This window comes from Nerophis lumbriciformis, linkage group LG25 (genome assembly GCF_033978685.3).
Source record: "Nerophis lumbriciformis linkage group LG25, RoL_Nlum_v2.1, whole genome shotgun sequence".
Lineage (NCBI taxonomy): Eukaryota > Metazoa > Chordata > Actinopteri > Syngnathiformes > Syngnathidae > Nerophis > Nerophis lumbriciformis.
Window position 1 is genome coordinate 8,870,224 of NC_084572.2, and position 20,138 is coordinate 8,890,361.

Consider the following 20,138-nt stretch of genomic DNA (forward strand, 5'->3'; position numbering starts at 1 on the left):
TAATGACACTTTTTGTGGTCCCTTTTATTTAGAAAAGTATCGAAATATATTTTGGTCCCGGTACCAAAATATTGGTATCGGGACAATCCTAGTTTGCGTGTACTAAAACACATGCAAACTTGATAGCACACGCAAAGCTGATCTACTAAACGTGTGCAAAGTGGATCGTGTCTCTAAAGTGAGCGGAATAAGGCGTGCAATCCATTTTGCGTCGGTTTTCATTAGAATGCAAAATATATGATGATCGTCAGAACGTCCAGAAGGGAGGAGAAGATGCAAATAAAATGATTTTGCACACCCAGCCTGATTTACTTAACTACAAAATATGTGCGGCACCTAAGTTAGCGTCTTTATTTAGCATGTGTGAAAAGTAGGTGCAAACTGGCAGTTACACACACGGCTGCAGGATCAGTGCTTGATGACAATACTTCCACCTACGTGTGCGCGTGTGTCAACATATTTGGACGGACATCAATAAAAAAATATGAAATCTATTCTCTTCTCTTCCTTTTTATGATTGTCACACACACACTAGGTGTGGTGAGATTATCCTCTTCTTACTGCTCCCCTCACCCCTTAGGAGGTGAGGGGAGCAGTAAGCAGCAGCGGTGGCCGCACCCGGGAATCATTCAGCAACATCCTTTTACAATTTCATACTGCATGCTGGGTGACTTTAGGGGCCATTTAAAGCTAATTCAATTGATGCGTTTCGGGGTCCTTTAGTGTTTTTAACGGCGTTTGTTTTTTCACCTATTTTTAACATATCTTATATATGAAAAAAAAACTCTTCAGGTATAAATTTTAACCCATGAGGCCACCATGGTTTCAATGTAGATGCACTGCAGGACTGCTGCTAAAATGCCCATAAAAAGAGGTAGGTGTCTCATGCATGTATGAAAACATAAGAGCAAAACACATGATAACATGAATGTGCAATAAATGATCAAGTGTTTCCATGGTGATGCCTTGTATAGTACACGCAATATCCTCATTTAAATAAGGCACCATTTTTCAATAGTACAGTCTAACTAGATCACACGCAACACACCCACTATTAGTACACACTACTTTTGATTGCACACGCTGTTTAGCGCAAGGTATTTAAATCTTAGTAAATCAGGCCCTATGTCTTCTCAATATTGTATTGTCATTCATTAATGTGCACTACCATGTCGACTGTCATTGTTTATGAATATGTATAATCAGTATTGCACCATCATTGTCCATTAATATGTAATATTATTCTACTGTCATTGTTTATGAATATGTATAATCATTATTGCACTATCCTTGTCCATTAATATGTAATATTATTCTACTGTCATTTTTTAATCAATATGTATAATCATAATTGCACTATCCTTGTCCATTAATATGTAATATTATTCTACAGTCATTGTTTATGAATATGTATAATCATTATTGCACCATCATTGTCTATTAATATGTAATATTATTCTACTGTCATTGTTTATGAATATGTATAATCATTATTGTACAATCATTGTCCATTAATAAGTAATATTATTCTACTGTCATTGTTTATGGATATCTATAATCATTATTGCAATATATTAATTTGTAATATTATTCTACTATCATTGTTTATGAATATGTATAATCGATATTGCACTATCCTTGTCCATGAATATGTAATATTATTCTACTGTGATTGTTTATGAATAATCATTATTACACTATCATTGTCCATTAATATGTAATATTATTTTACTGTCATTGTTTATGAATATGTATAATCATTATTGCACTATATTAATGTGTAATATTATTCTACTGTCATTGTTTATGAATATGTATAATCATTATTGCACCATTGTTCTCCATTAATATGTAATATTATTCTACTGTCATTGTTTATGAATATGTATAATCATTATTGCAACATTGTTCTCAATTAATATGTATTATTCTTCTGTCATTGTTTATGAATATGTATAATCATTATTGCACCATTGTTCTCCATTATTATGTAATATTATTCTACTGTCATTGTTTATGAATATGTATAATCATTATTGCACTATATTGATGTGTAATATTATTCTACTGTCCTTGTTTATGAATATGTATAACCATTATTGCACTATCCTTGTCCATTAATATGTAATATTATTCTACTGTCATTGTTTATGCAGTATGTATTATATTTTTTTCACTATCCTTGTTCAATGTGTATTGTTATTATCATTGTTTAATAATAAGTGTCATTGTTATTCTACTGTCATTTTTTATGAAGTACTGTATGTACTATCATTATAGTATTATCCTTGTTCAATGTGTACTATTATTATATCTTTGTTCATTAATATGTATTGTCATTTTTCTACGGTCATAGTTTATTAAATTTGTATATTCATTATTGTATTATTGTTGGTCGTTATTAGTATTATTCTACTGTCATTGTTTATGCAATATATACTATAATTACTGTAATTCTTGTTTATCAATATTAATTATCATTATTCATACAATATGGTTACTATAATTACTGTACTATCCTTGTTCAATGTGTATTATTATTATCATTGTTCATTCATTAGTATCAGTAATCCATATTACATAAACAATGACAGTAGAATCATATTATCATTATTGTACTATTCTTGATCAAGGTGTATTATTATTATTACAATTGCTTAATAATATGTATTATCACTGATCGTTACCATGACTTCTCCAGTCTGTTGTTCTCGCAGGACGAAGCCCAGCGTGTCGTTGTCAGGGCCCGCCACCAGACGAAGGAACAGCGGCTGCTCGCCATCGGCCAGCTTGCACACGTACACTGAAGGGACACACACACACACACACACACACACATACTGGTTATCATTTGGAATGGGGACCAAGTTTTTGATCATGACTTGTGGGGACCACCCTTTCTACAGGTTGTGGAGGCATAAAAAAAATGAGGTCAAATGTCCACTGCCCAGTTAGCTCATACACGTCTTTAAATCCCTGGATTGATGAAGTAATGTGCTGATCATTCTTACTGGGGGACCCTGGGGGAAAAGAGTTAATATGATTCATGGGGACCAAATTTAAATCATTTTGCATAATTCACACAAATTTGTACGTAACTACTGAGGACCATTTAAAAAAAAAAAAAAAGTTCCAAGTAAATATGACATGATGGTCAGAATACAGCACTACAGCTGTCCTCTTATAGGAAGTTTCACCACTTCAATGTTAAAGCAAATCCTGCATCTTCTGTGACATTACTGAAAACTGCTATTTAGCAGTAATGAAGTTGTCTGCAACTCCAACTACCATATACTGTATACAAGGATGGAACATTCTGAATGCGAATCATATTTTAAGGCAGTGGTTCTTAACCTTGTTGGAGGTACCGAACCCCACCAGTTTCATATGTGCATTCACCAAACCCTTCTTTAGTGAAGAATAAAATGTTGTTGTTTTTTCAAATTCAAGACAAAGTTATATGTTTTTGGTAACACTTTAGTATGGGGAACATATTCTAAGTAACAAAGACTTAATTTAGAGTTTTTTGGACACTAGGGGAACATATTCTAAGTAACAAAGACTTAATTTAGAGTTTTTTGGACACTAGGGGAACATATTCTAAATAACAAAGACTTAATTTTGAGTTATTTGGTTAGGGTTAGGGTTATAATAAGGCCATGCCGAATAAGGCATTAATAAGTACTTAATAATGACTAGTTAAGAGCCCATATGTTACTAATTTGCATGTTAATAAGCAACTAATTAATGGTGAATATGTTCCCCATACTAAAATTTTACCATGTTTTTTTACTGGTGCACAAAATGAAGCGTGCATGAACATCACCTTGTTCAAACAACAAAACCAACACAGTGCATAAACTCACAACAAACTACACACCTGCAAATCAGTCTGACTTCTGCTGTTGCCGTATCCGTAATACGCTGATAGGGAGAAGTTTTTATTTACACGATGAGTCGGGTGTGTTTTGACCTCCGCCGAACCCCTGAGCCCGACTCACCGAACCCATAGGGTTCCATGGAACCCAGGTTAAGAACCACTGCTTTAAGGTAATAATGTTTTATAATCGTGCTGTATGAAAATGTCATCCTAAGGAACACTAAACCAGATTTTGTTTTTGGAAAAATATATTAGTTTTAGTTTATATATATTTTATTAGTTTTGCTACAGCCCGATAAGGGGGCTGCTGTGCAAATGTCTCACACTCAAACTAACCAGTAAACATGTTTTATGGGCCAAAGCTTAAAAACCACTTAGGCATCACGAATATCATTTAAAAAGGGTTCCCTTTATGGGACCTGTTTTTTTGTCCCCATACCATCAGAGTCCCCTAAAGGTGACTGTGTAAACCAGGGGTGCTCATTACGTCGATCGCGAGCTACCGGTCGATCTCGGAGGGTGTGTCAGTCGATCACCAGCCAGGCATTAAAAAAATAGTCCTAAAAATGAGCGATCATAAATCTTCACTATGACGTCACTTTCGTCACTTGATTGACATTCACGGCACCCGAGGGTCTTCTGAGATGACGCTGGCTGCTGCCAGCTCATTAAATATACCGACTGGAAGGCGAGAAACACTTTATTTCAACAGACTCTGGCGCCGTACCTGTCGTCAAAACTCCAAAGACCGACTGCACAGTTGCACAATAAAAGCTCTGCTTCATCCTGCTTGCGCTACCAAAATAAGAGTCTCAGAAAGCTGGCGTGCACAAGCTAGCAAGCTACGGAGTTTGCCAACAATGTATTTCTTGTAAAGTGTATAAAAAGGAGTACGGAAGCTGGACAAATAAGATGCCAAAAACCAACCACTTTCATGTGGTATTGGACAGAAAGGAGGACTTTTTTTCTCCTCCATTCGAAAATGCGGACATTATCAGCACCACTGTCTGATTCCAATCAATGCAAGTCATCACAATCAGGTAATACACCAACTTATATTCTTGTCTTCATGAAAGAAAGGAATCTATATGTGTTAAACATGCTTGTATTATCTTTAAACACCTTAACTTGTTAACAATATTAAATATATGTGTTAAACCTGCTTGTATTATCTTTAAACACCTTTAACTTGTTAACAATATTAACTATATGTGTTAAACATGCTTGTATTATCTTTAAACACCTTTAACTTATTACAAATATTACTATAAGTGTTAAACATGCTTGTATTATCTTTAAATACCTTTAACTTGTTAACAATATTAACTATGTGTTAAACATTCTTGTATTATCATTAAACACCTTTAATTTATTAACAATATTAACTATATGTATTAAACATGCTTGCATTATCATTACACATCTTTAACTTGTTAACAATATTAACTATATGTGTTAAACATGCTTGCGTTATCTTTAAACACCTTTAATTTTTTAACAATATTAACTATATGTGTTAAACATGCTTGCATTATCATTAAACACCTTTAACTTGTTAACAAAAACATATATTTCATAAATAAGTAAATATAAATTATATATATGAATGAGGTAGATCCCCACGACTTGATCAATTGAAAAGTAGCTCGCCTGCAGAAAAAGTGTGAGCACCCCTGGTGTAAACAGAGCCATGTCCCCATTAAGTAGCATTGCCAGAACACGCACACACACAAACACACACACACACACACACACACACACACACACACACACGCGCACACGCGCACACACACACGAACATGAAGACACAAGCTGACGCTGTACATTTTTTACTAGTAGTTCCTGAAAAAAACTCTTTAAAAAAAAAGGTCATAAAAGTTGAAACAAATGATAAAAGCACGTGTGTTTAACTTAGCTGCAAGCAACTCAACTTTGTCTTTTTACTTCCTAAATACACGTATAGATTTACTGGAACCCCTGACCACACCAGCTGTGTGTTATTTGAGATGGGGCGAGACCCCCGAGCCATCGACACACACACACGAAAACACACAACATGTGTTACCTTGCTCCTCGCGGCGGTAGCGTTTGTATAAGGCGTATTTGGCCGGGTTGTCTGCGACAGTGAACTTTTTCAGCAGTGCCATGATCACCTAAAAGCAAAAAAAAAAATGTTTACACTATAATTAATCTTTTTTACACAATCACATTCATTTATCAACGTATGCATGCATTAAATGTCCGTGTGTGGAGTGAAAGGATGAGCACCTGTCTGACGGTGTTACTGGAGCTGATGTGTAGCGTGTTGCTGACTCCTCGCGGCAAATAGAAGGCCTCGCTCGCCGCATCTCCGCCTGATCCCCTCTGACCCCCCCGCACCGTCACAGGCCTCCTCAAGTCCATTTGGACCTTAATGAAGCCTGTGTACACTCCAGTAGAACCCTAAGAACAGACAGATTATTTTAGGGAGTTCTCTGTAAGTGTGTGTGTGTGTGTGTGTGTGTGTGTGTGTGTGTGTGTGTGTGTGTGTGTGTGTGTGTGTGTGTGTGTGTGTGTAGTCCAGTTAGTTGAGGACAGATGGCCTCAGAGGTCCCACAGCTTCTTCTTAATCTGGTTACTACATTACAGCTCGGCTGTGCATGTGAAATCAACAGGATGCCTGATTTGAGAAAAGAGGAAGCAAAGATAGTAGCAAAGAGAAGATGAACTGATAGATCGACAAAGGGGGGACGCAGGCGTGCTGAGACACGACATGGCGGCTCTTTATTGCAAGAAAACACACACAGCAGTGTTTCCATCGAGACAACAGAACCTATTTTTTTAGCCCGCTGATGTGATTGTGGACCGTTCCAGACATCACAAAACAACAGAAACCGCATGTAATAATAAGATGTCACATGTATGAAAAAAACAAACGTCATTAGTAAAAACTAGGGGTGTAATGGTACGTGTATTTGTATTGAACCGTTTCGGTGCGGGGGTTTCGGTTCGGTTCGGAGGTGTACTGAACGAGTTTCCACACGAACATATTAAGTAGCGTAACACACGTTGTGTAAACAATGCACACCGAGGCACAACACACGACATGCTAGCAGCTAACGGGCTAGGATAGACTGACCATACGTCCTTTTTTCACCGGACATGTCCTCTTTTGCGCAGCTGTCAGGGCGGGGTTTCTTAAATGCCTCAAATGTCCGGCATTTTGAGTTAGGGTTGCGTGTATTTTCAATGTACGTTCAGGGTTAAGAAGGGGTTAAAAACAAAACAAACAGCAGCATTGGTGAGGGAGGGGCAGAGACAGAGAGAGAGAGAGAGAGAGTTATGATAAACGCGCATGCGTCGCCAGGCTCTGCTTTTTATCCATAAATTTATCACATTTAATTTTTTATTATCTATAGCAAGGGTGTCAAAAGTGTGCCCCGGAGGCCATTTGCGGCCCACAGCTAATGTTTTAAAGGCCCACGGCACGTTCTAAAAATACTATTAAAATAAACAAAAACATAACAAAAGTGAAATAAAAAAGCTTAAATGTTAAATGTAATTTAGAAAAAGTTGCAATGTTGGCTAATAAAACAAAGCTGTTTTTTGTTTTTTTTTCAAACTGTCATTGCTCAAAACATAATATTGAATCAAAATCAATGTTATTATGAATTATTGACCTATCCAAGGTTCCCATTACTTCACATCAAATATTCCACTAAGAAAAATATTTTTGGTGGAAGATTTTGCAAATTTGGTAAATAAATAACCCAAAAATGTATATTTTGTTGTTTTCTTACTGTACCGAAAATGAACCGAACCATGACCTCTAAACCGAGGTACGTACCAAACCAAAATTTTTGTGTACCGTTACACCCTTAGTAAAAACACAAGCAGACACCAAAATAAATCAATTCAATGAAATACTAGCCGACGAGAGTTTTACAGCAGATATTACTGTTTATGTGCATGTAGTACAAACGCCCAGCAAGTTGTGCTAAGAGTGAACGCTCTCCCATTTTCAGTCGTAACAACGCGTGCATACAGCGATTGTCGACGCCTGAAGAGGTACCGACTAAATTTTCACCTAGCATTTCTTGAATATCGGCCCAGGCCTAGTGGCCGATCTGATGATCAGCATACAATGGTATCTCAACTTAAGAGCGTTTTGAGGTAAAAGCTGGCTAGTTGTTATGCTTTAAGTTACAAGCGTCCCCATTATTAGTTGGCGTAAGACAGAGGTGTCAAAAGTCGTTTTTACTGAAGGCCACATCGCAGTTATGTTTGGCCACTTCTAGCAGTGAATACTATTATTACACCATTTTTTAATGCATTTTATTTGTAGATTTTTTTTAAACTCAAATGTAAAAAAAATATGGTAAGTTACAATAATTGTAACCTCAAAATTAAGTGTTTATTACTGTAAATGGAAAAACAGAACTGCTGTTTTTATGGTAAAAAAAAAAAGCATCTCAGTTGTCAGAATTTTACTGTAAAATTTACATTAGGCTTTTTTTTCTGTAAATAAAAAAAAATGCAATTTTACAGTAAAAGTTTGGCACCTGAGCTTCCAGTTTGTTTCTTTATTTTAACCGCAAATCAACAACTGTAGTTTTTTCGGTGTATTACTGTAAATACCAAAACGGCACCACAGTTTATTGCAGTAAAGTACAGCTTTTTTTCATTTAGAGAAAAATGCTGTAAAAACCACAGTTAATTTCCAAATGTTACCATTAAATCTATTGCTACTTTTACATTGCATAATTTGATGGATAACTTGCTTTGAAATCATTATAACTAGTATTTATTTCTATTTATAAAATGGTTTGAATGTTTGATAATGTATTTTTGCATTATTACACAATATTTAAGTTAACATAATTTGCGATTACATGGAGTACATGTATTTTTTTTCTGCCAAAATAGAAAGAAAGAATACATTTAGTAAGAAAAGTTACAGAACTTCATTACATATTATTTCCAGGCTTTCGAGGGCCAAATAAAAAGCCAACTTGGCGAAGCAATTCTAGCATATCACTGCTAGTCTGCACCGTACTGAAGGAGGTTTTAACGCCAGCTGAGGATGTGAAAATAATATCTAAACATTGGACATTTATCTATGAAAATATGGAGAAGCAGCTGGAAGGAGAAACCGTAGAAGGTCACTCTCCAGGGCAAATGATGTACATTATTATTGCATTAATTCATACAACTATTGTAGTTGTTAGTACTACATTCTATTGTTTTCATAGAATATGTATAAAATCAACAAAAATTTGCTTTACTTTTTTAAAGTCATGTTACATGTCAAATTGCCGTGTTTTGGGGGGCCAAACACCAATAAAATGTATTTCAATTAATTTGAATACTCACTGTATATTCTGCACATTCATTTTGCTCATTTAAGAGACACAATCTTCTGCACACAAGCTTAGTAGATCAGCTGTGTGCTTTTAAGTTTGCACGTGTTTTAAGACATGCAACCCTTTAGTGCAGGGGTGCTCACACTTTTTCTGCAGGCGAGCTACTTTTCAATTGATCAAGTCGTGGGGCTCTACCTCATTCATATATATAATTTATATTTACTTATATATGAAACATGTTTTTGTTAACAAGTAAAAGGTGTTTAATGATAATACAAGCATGTTTAACACATATAGTTAATATTGTTAATAAATTAAAGGTGTTTAATGAAAATACAAGTTTGTTTAATACATATAGTTAATATTGTTAACAAGTTAAAGGTGATTAATGATAATACAAGCATGTTTAACACATATAGTTAATATTGTTAAGTTAAAGGTGTTTAAAGATAATGCAAACATGTTTAACACATATAGTTAATATTGTTAACAAGTTAAAGAGGTTTAGTGATAATGCAAGCATGTTTAACACATAGTTAATATTGTTAATAAATTAAAGGTGTTTAATGATAATACAAGAATGTTTAACACAGTTAATATTGTTAACAAGTTAAAGGTGTTTAAAGATAATACAAGCATGTTTAACACTTATAGTTAATATTGGTAATAAGTTAAAGGTGTTTAAAGATAATACAAGCATGTTTAACACATATAGTTAATATTGTTAATAAGTTTAAGGTGTTTAAAGATAATACAAGCATGTTTAACACATATAGTTAATAAGTTAAAAGTGTTTAGAGATAATACAAGCATGTTTAACACATATAGATTCCTTTCTTTCATGAAGACAAGAATATAAGTTGTATTACCTGATTGTGATGACTTGCATTGATTGGAATCAGACAGTAGTACTGATAAGGTCCGCATTTTCGAATGGAGGAGAAAAAAAGTCTTCCTTTCTGTCCAATACCACATGAAAGTGGTTGGTTTTTGGCATCTTATTTGTCCAGCTTCCGTACTCCTTTGTATACACTTTACAAGAAATACATTGTCGGCAAACTCCGTAGCTTGCTAGCTTGTGCACGCGAGCTTTCTGAGACTCTTATTTTGGTAGCGCAGGCAGGATGAAGTAGCGCTTTTATTGTGCAACTGTGCAGTCGGTCTTTGGAGTTTTGACGACAGGTACGGCGCCAGAGTCTGTTGAAATAAAGTGTTTCTCGCCTTCCAGTCAGTAATTTTAATGAGCTGGCAGCAGCCAGCGTCATCTCAGAAGACCCTCGGGTGCCGTGAATGTCAATCAAGTGACAAAAGTGACGTCATAGTGAAGATTTATGATCGCTCATTTTTAGGACTATTTTTTTAATGGCTGGCTGGTGATCGACTGACACACCCTCCGAGATCGACCGGTAGCTCGGGATCGACGTAATGAGCACCCCTGCTTTAGTGCAACAGTTGCTGTATTTAAATAGTATTCTGACCCCTCTTCACACCTTGGTGGAGTACGTTTGCAGTAGGGCACGGAGTCAAGTTTGACTGTGCGTGTAAAGTGAAAACATGTGTGTACTCCTTTAAGAATGGGATTTTGGAGCCAGCACAACTTGAGACACCTTCCTCCCCGCACAGCAGAACAATAGCACAAGCGATTAGACGTCTGGAATGTGGAGCAAACATCAAGATGGAAAATGAGTGCGGAGCAGAGGCTTGAAGATGAAGATGCCAGCACGTTGATTTGACAACAAACGATGCAAAATACAAAAAGAAAAGTACTGTTTATGTGTTCTTTCATGACCTAATGGAAAATTCCGGTGGGTATCAGCTACTCACCAAGGTCATTTTCAGGTGGTCTCTGGTCGTGGAGTTGTACCGCTCAATCTTCTGCTTGATTTCCTCCCGGCTGAACTCGGTGCGCAGCTTCCTGTCCTTCTCCACATCCTGACAGAAACACAACCACATGATGAGTCGGCACAAACACGTGCAGGGAGGCCCCGCTACACAAACACTGACGGCATAGCAACACGGACATCACCTGCCACTTGACCACAATAGTCCAGAACCACATGTAATATTCAAGTAGTTCATTCTTATTTGTGTATTCTGTACTTTAATGTACAGTACGTGTGGTCTTTATAGTGCATCATACTGCTCTACTCTATTAAAACACACACACACACACACACACACACACACACACACACACACACACACACACACACACACACACACACACACACACACACACACACACACACACACACACACACACACACACACACACACACACACACACACACACACACACACACGGGAATGGGATCCTTATATGGAGAAAACGCAGCTGGAGGAGACATGGAGGTGCTTTTAGTCAGTAGTGTTTAAAGCAGACCTGGGCAAATTAAGGCCCGGGGGCCAGCTTTTCAATCTGGCCCGCCGGACATTCCCAAATAATTTATTTAGATCTTCAAGATGGAAAGTGTAGCTGCCATTATGATGTGCAGTGATGTTTTCTAATGACCGTAAGTCTTGAACTATACTAAGTATTTCAATGGTTGAAATCTGCACTTTTGCATGATATACTAGTTACTATGGTAATCTAATTAGTTACTATGGTAATCTAATTAGTTACTAGGGTAATAATCTAAGTCACAGCAGCTCAGACGAGGCACCAAGCAGTGTGGGTGGGGAGCATTTCCACAGAGTGTTTCCAGAGCGGCCAGCCTGAAAAGTGGGTGTCAGGGACAGACGCGGAAGGAGATTTTTACAACAAAGTTCTAAAGCTTAGTGATATATCAGATGTATCAGATTGTAGGTGTTTTTTTTACCCTTCGCGTTCATATTTCACTGTATTTGTTGCATTCTTTTGTGTTTCGCTTGATTGTAAAATATGTGGATGGAGAGGGGGTGTGACGTTCATATGTGGTCAATATTCAGTGTTTTATCCTTCATAGTTAATATTGTAAATCCCATATTCTTTATTTTCATGTACATTCTGGGTGTCTCATTCAGTAAAAAATTTTTAAAATTCCATTCCGTTTTTTAAGGCGGTCTGTCATAACTTTTTTAGCATTCAGACATTATTGTGAGGTTTTGTATTAGTGTTCCTAAAAATCAGATATACCGGCCCCCAGACACATTTGTTTCTCTAAATTTGGCCCCCGAGTCAAAATAATTGCCCAGGCCTGGTATAAACACTCATTATTGATACATTCAGTGTTTTTGATTACTTTTAAAGCGGCCCGCCACAGATAAATGAATGCATGACAACAAACACATTTGTCACACCCTTTTTGCCCTGGTTCATAAGCACATAACGGGACTGTCGGTGAACATAGCTGGTTGTTACAATTCAGTACGATAGATGGTGGTAGGGCTGGGCGATATGGCCTTTTATTAATATCTCGATATTTTAGGCCATGTCACGATACACCATATATATCTGGATAATTTGCCTTAGCCTTGAATGAACACTTGATGCATATAATCACAGCAGTATGATGATTCTATGTGTCTACATTAAAACATTCTTCTTCATACTGCATTAATATATGCTACTTTTAAACTTTCATGCAGAGAGGGAAATCACAAGTAAAAGTGTATTTATGAAACAGTTATTAAGCAGTGGCACAAACATTCATGTCATTTCAAAACAGAAAGGGCATGATTGTCAGAGACATTTTAAAACAAGCTATAAAGTGAACTTTTGTGCATGATGTCACTAATGTGACATATCAAAACACTAAATTAAAGTACCGGGCCGCACAAGAAAGTAAAAAAATAAAAATAAAAATAAAATAAAAATGTTTTTTTATTAAATCAACATAAAAAACACAAGATACACTTACAATTAGTGCACCAACCCAAAAAACCTCCCTCCCCCATTTATACTCATTCACACACAAGGGTTGTTTCTTTCTGTTATTAATATTCTGGTTCCTACATTATACATCAATATATATCAATACAGTCTGCAGGGATACAGTCCGTAAGCACACATGATTGTATTTTTTTATAACAAAAAAATAAATAAAAATACCATACCATATCACCCCCCCGGTCTGTGGGACAAATTTTCAAGCGCTGACCGGTCCGCAGTAACAAAAAGGTTGGGGACCACTGATGTAGACCACAAGAAAATGTTTTAAATTTACAAAAAAATCATAACATGACCCCTTTATTGCGCCTTATAGTCTGGTGCGCCTTTTGTATAAAAAAAAAAGACCTGAATAGACCCGCTCATCGGCAATGCGCCTTATAATCCGGTGTGCCCTATGGTCCAGAAAATACGGTACTTATGTTTTCAATGGGCAACAAGTGCTGCCATGGGACCATCCCCCAACTACCGTATTTTTCGGACTATAAGTCGCTCCGGAGTATAAATCGCACCGGCCGAAAATGCATAATAAAGAAGGGAAAAAAACATATATAAGTCGCACTGGAGTATAAGTCGCATTTTTGGGGGAAATTTATTTGATAAAACCCAACACCAAGAATAGACATTTGAAAGGCAATTTGAAAAATAAATAAAGAATAGTAAACAACAGGCTGAATAAGTGTACGTTATATGAGGCATAAATAACCAACTGGTATGTTAACGTAACATATTATGGTAAGAGTCATTCAAATAACTAACATATAGAACATGCTATACGTTTACCAAACAATCTGTCACTCCTAATCGCTAAATCCCATGAAATCTTATACGTCTAGTCCAGGGGTCGGCAACCCAAAATGTTGAAAGAGCCTTATTGGACCAAAAATACAAAAACAAATCTGTCTGGAGCCGCAAAAAATTAAAAGCCATATTACATACAGATAGTGTGTCATGCGATATAAATTGAATTAATATGACTTAAAGGAAACTAAATGACCTCAAATATAGCTACAAATGAGGCATAATTATGCAATATGTACATATAGCTAGCCTAAATAGCATGTTAGCATCGATTAGCTCGCAGTCATGCAGTGACCAAATATGTCTGATTAGCACTCCACACAAGTCAATAACATCAACAAAACTCACCTTTGTGGATTCATGCACAACGTTAAAAGTTTGGTGGACAAAATGAAACAGAAAAATAAGGTGGCATAAAACACGTCCTAGAAAGTCGCAGAAAGATGTACATGTAAACAAACTAAGGTGAGTTCAAGGACTGCCAAAATTAGTAGGACAAAACGGCGCTCGCCAAATACTCGAATCAGTGAAGCATGTTTAATATAAACAGTATGCTTTATAACAATTAGGGAGGTTTGTGTCATGTTTGTCCTCCTACAGAAACCATATTAAAACAAAAAATATATTTTTTTCCCCTCAACTTTTTCCATTTTTCATACATTTTTGAAAAAGCTCCAGAGAGCCACTAGGGCGGCGCTAAAGAGCCGCATGCGGCTCTAGAGCCGCGGGTTGCCGGCCCCTGGTCTAGTCTCTTACGTGAATGAGATAAATAATATTATTTGATATTTTACGCTAATGTGTTAATCATTTCACACATAAGTCGCTCCTGAGTATAAGTCGCACCCCCGGCCAAACTATGAAAAAAACTGCGACGTATAGTCCGAAAAATACAGTAAAAGCCATCTTGTTTGTGACATTAAAAAAACGTACTCATGCTTTTCATGTCTTTAACTCACTTTTTGTTTACATCGCAATTCTGCCGGAGACACTGACAAATAGTCTCAAGAGAGCATAAATTCAAGCTCGCCTCACGTTTAATATTTGCTTCATTTGTCCGTGTGGTCGCAAATAAATTCGCCTTTCAAACCCTGACGTGACTTTCCACGCTAAGCGCGCGCCAGGTTGGCTTATGACGGGTAAGAAGATTAACACCGTCTGAGTCCTTACCAAGAAGGGATTGAGAAAGAAGTGAAAAAAAAAGGCAAATAATGACAATAATACTGTTTGTCACCATGGCAACCATCAAACTTGTGTCTAGTCTAAACGTTCCTGCTGGACAGGATCACGAGGTGGCGGTAGGGCGGCACAAAGAGGGTTAAAAGGAAGTGAGAAGACCCAAACAAAAGCGGCGTAGCAACACAATGAGGTCATGAGCCTGATGGAGAGCAGCAGGTTCTCTCATGTGGGTTTAAATCTTGATGTTCCTTTTCAACGTTGAATGCCCTCTTATCTCCGCCATGCACACCTGCAGCATTCCTGCCTTTATCTGCGTGTAAACAGAAGATGTCACCGCATGTGACAAAACATGCTAAACTAGACTGCGCCAGACTCAACATGACACCCGGGACACTTTGAAGAAATAAACCCAATGCATAAAAAAATAGAAAAACCACGACCAAGTTCAGCTTTCAAGTTATTATTTTGTCTCAATGTGTCTGTTCTTCCCCGACCCCCTCCTTCTCGCCCATGTTACTTCCTGTTGCGTCCACAGGGGGGAAGTTAAGATGGACCACACCTTTCCCACACAGCATTCCTGCATGCACTAATAGGTGAACCAGTTCCTCTCTAGTCCTAACTGGGGCACGAGGGGACACCTGTCGCTGATCTCAGCAACTGCTGCAAACCTTCGAAAACACACTTTTTTTTTTAGTTTAACCAGCCAACAAACACACTCACTGAAATGTATGAAAGGAAGGAAGACACGTTGAGGAGGAAAGGAGAAAGAAAGTGGGAGGTGTGTTTTAATGGGCAAGCATGACGACTCAAGCGTGAACCACAAAACACAAACAGTCAGTGAGGTTGACTTTTCAGACTGTCAGCCTTCAAACCACCAGTCTCCTGGAGGGCAGACCACCCAGCAGCACAAAGAAAGAGACAAAAAATACAAACAAAGAACGCCCAAACTAATGGCTCACAATAACGAGAACGCACTGTGATTATCGATAAACCGCGTTCAATAACCTACAATATATTTGAAACAGCACAGTGTCTACTGTGGACTCTTTCAGGTTCCTGGAATCCACAATATTACGCGACCTGAAGTGGACCTCCCACATAGACACCATCCATCCATCCATCCATCCATCTTCTTCCGCTTATCCGAGGTCGGGTCGCGGGGGAAGCAGCTTAAGCAGGGAAGCCCAGACTTCCCTCTCCCCAGCCACTTCGTCCAGCTCCTCCCGGGGGATCCCGAGGCGTTCCCAGGCCAGCCGGGAGACATAGTCTTCCCAACGTGTCCTGGGTCTTCCCCGTGGCCTCCTACCGGTCGGACGTGCCCGAAACACCTCCCGAGGGAGGCGTTCGGGTGGCATCCTGACCAGATGTCCGAACCACCTCATCTGGCTCCTCTCGATGTGGAGGAGCAGCGGCTTTACTTTGAGCTCCCCCCGGATGACAGAGCTTCTCACCCTATCTCTAAGGGAGAGCCCCGCCACCCGGCGGAGGAAACTCATTTCGGCCGCTTGTACCCGTGATCTTGTCCTTTCGGTCATGACCCAAAGCTCATGACCATAGGTGAGGATGGGAACGTAGATCGACCAGTAAATCGAGAGCTTTGCCTTCCGGCTCAGCTCCTTCTTCACCACAACGGATCGATACAGCGTCCGCATTACTGAAGACGCCGCACCGATCCGCCTGTCGATCTCACGATCCACTCTTCCCTCACTCGTGAACAAGACTCCGAGGTACTTGAACTCCTCCACTTGGGGCAAGATCTCCTCCCCAACCCGGAGATGGCACTCCACCCTTTTCCGGGCGAGAACCATGGACTCGGATTTGGAGGTGCTGATTCCCATCCCAGTCGCTTCACACTCGGCTGCGAACCGATCCAGTGAGAGCTGAAGATCTTGGCCAGATGAAACCATCAGGACCACATCATCTACAAAAAGCAGAGACCTAATCCTGCAGCCACCAAACCAGATCCCCTCAACGCCTTGACTGCGCCTAGAAATTCTGTCCATAAAGGTTATGAACAGAATCGGTGACAAAGGGCAGCCCTGGCGGAGACCAACCCTCACTGGAAACGGGTCCGACTTACTGCCGGCAATGCGGACCAAGCTCTGACACTGATTACACAGGGAGCGAACCGCCACAATAAGACAGTCCGTTACCCCATACTCTCTGAGCACTCCCCACAGGACTTCCCGGGGTACACGGTCGAATGCCTTCTCCAAGTCCACAAAGCACATGTAGACTGGTTGAGCAAACTCCCATGCACCATCAAGGACCCTGCCGAGAGTATAGAGCTGGTCCACAGTTCCACGACCAGGACGAAAACCACACTGTTCCTCCTGAATCCGAGGTTCGACTATCCGGCGTAGCCTCCTCTCCAGTACACCTGAATAGACCTTACCGGGAAGGCTGAGGAGTGTGATCCCACGATAGTTGGAACACACCCTCCAGTTCCCCTTCTTAAAGAGAGGAACCACCACCCCGGTCTGCCAATCCAGAGGTACCGCCCCCGATGTCCACGCGATGTTGCAGACACATAGACACAATCAGAAAAAAGACACAGCAAAGGATGCCCTTCCTGCACCAACTTAAAAAATTCAACCTGTCTCAGGAGTTGCTGATCATGTTCTCCACCTCCATCATTCAGTCTGTCCTGTCTGGTTTGGATCTGCAACCAAGCTGGACAGACACAGACTGCAACTGACAGTTAGAACTGCAGAAAAGACCATTGGTGTCGACCTTATACCGGTCCGGGGTTGGGACACAGGCAGGTAGCATCACTGTAGACCTCTCACACCCTGGTCACAAACAGTTCAAACTCCCCTCTTAGGCAGACGTTACAAATCACCGTACGCCAAAACAAGCCGTCATAAGAACAGTTTCTTCCCCCAGGGTATCAATCCGATGAACGCTGTGAAATAACTCTGAAACTAATTTGTCACTGTGAATGTACTAACTCCGACCTGGGCATAGTCAGGCCCGGGGGCCACATGCGGACCGTTAAGCTTTTCAATCTGGCCTGCCGGATATTCCTCAAAAATGTTTGTAGATCTTTAAGATAGAAACTGTAGCTGCCATTATGATGACAAGCGATGTTTTCAAATTACCGTAAGTCTTGAACTATACAAAGTAGAGATGTCCGATAATATCAGACTGCTGAAATTATCGGCGGAAAAATGCTTTAAAATGTAATATCGGAAATTATCGGTATCGGTTTCAAAATTATCGGTATCGGTTTCAAAAAGTAAAATGTATGACTTTTTAAAACGCCGCTGTGTACACGGACGTAGGGAGAAGTACAGAGCGCCAATAAACCTTAAAGGCACTGCCTTTGCGTGCCGGCCTAATCACATAATATCTACGGCTTTTCACACACATACGTGAATTCAAGGCATACTTGGTCAACAGCCATACAGGTCACACTGAGGGTGGCCGTATAAACAACTTTAACACTGTTACAAATATGCGCCACACTGTGAACCCACACCAAACAAGAATGACAAACACATTTCGGGAGAACATCCGCACCGTAACATAACATAAACAACAGAACATATACCCAGAACCCCTTGCAGCACTAACTCTTCCGGGACGCTACAATATACACCACCCGTTACCCCCTATGCCTCCCCCCGACACACCTCAACCCGCCCCCCCAAAACCCGCCCACCTCAACCTCCTCAGGGAAAGCATGTCCCAAATTCCAAGCTGCTGATTTGAGGCATGTTAAAAAAAATAATGCACTTTGTGACTTCAATAATAAATGTTGGCATTTTTTTCCATAACTTGAGTTCATTTATGTTGGAAAACCTTGTTACATTGTTTAATGCATCCAGCGGGGCATCACAACAAAATTAGGCATAATAATGTGTTCATTCCACGACCGTATATATCGGTATCGGTTGATATCGTCGGAATCGGTATTTAAGAGTTGGACAATATCGGAATATCGGCAAAAAAACAATTATCGGACATTTCTCATACAAAGTATTTCAATGGTTGGAATCTGCGCTTTTGCATGATATACTAGTTACTATGGTAATATAATTAGTTACTATGGGAATCTACGTCACAGCAGCTCAGACGTGGAAGGAGATTTTTACAACAAAGTTCTAAAGCTTAGTGATGTATATCAGATTGTATGTAGGTGGGGGTTTTTTACCCTTCACGTTCATATTTCGCTGTGTTTTTTTGCATTTTTGTCGCGTTTCGCTTGATTGTAAAATATGTCCATCGAGAGACTGTGTGAAGTTCATATGTTGTCAATATTCAGTGATTTATCGTTCATAGTTAATATTGTAAATCCCACATTATTCATTTTCATGTACATTCTGGGTGTCTCATTCAATAAAAAAATTTAGAATTCCATACCGTTTTTAAGGCGGTCTGTCATAACGTTTTTAGCATTCAGACATTATTGTGAGGTTTTGTATTAGTGTTCCTAAAAATCAGATATTCCGGCCCCCAGGCGCATTTTTCTCTCTATATTTGGCCCCCCCGATTTAAAATAATTGCCCAGGCCTGTACTAACTGATGTTCACTTCATCATCTTTTTGCTTTTGCCCTATTCACCACTGCACTATCACTTATTAGCCTTACATATATTAGTTATTTAAGTATTTGTTTTATATTTTCAGTTACTTGCTAATATTGTTTACATTGAACAAATAGAGCACTGTCTACCAAGTCAGATTCCTTGTGTGTTAAACATACTTGGCCAATAAAGCTGATTCTAAATCTTATATACGTATGTTTATGGAGGTGGAACAAAAACAAACAATAATTAGAATAGCAGTCAGAGAGGGCAGACCTCCAACCAGCAGCAAACAGCAAAATCCAGACATTCTGAACGTTTCATCAAAGTCCGCCCATAACTTTAGTTATGATACTGTTAGCAAAATAACTAAGTAAAACTAGGAGGGGGGCTGAAATAAACAATTCTTATGTATTCCAATTTTAAATCGATTAATAATTTGAGATTATTTAAAAAATACTTTTTTTAGGCCAACTGAGAGTGTTTGCGACCTATAACCTGTGTTTAAAAGGTTTTAATATAATCTCCATACCAAATGTATTG

General features: G+C 38.8%; 1 protein-coding gene across 1 annotated transcript in view; it reads right to left on the minus strand.

The window, feature by feature from the left end:
• The window catches only part of rassf3 (Ras association domain family member 3), a 119,510-nt gene that overhangs the window by 4,666 nt on the left and 94,706 nt on the right, over positions 1-20,138 (minus strand). Inside the window, exons 3-6 of the mRNA XM_061983639.1 lie at positions 11,047-11,154; positions 6,149-6,322; positions 5,946-6,033; positions 2,688-2,803 (exon numbers count right to left, since the gene is read on the minus strand). Of these exons, the coding sequence (XP_061839623.1) occupies positions 2,688-2,803; positions 5,946-6,033; positions 6,149-6,322; positions 11,047-11,154 (486 nt within the window). The remainder of the gene's footprint in view (positions 1-2,687; positions 2,804-5,945; positions 6,034-6,148; positions 6,323-11,046; positions 11,155-20,138) is intronic.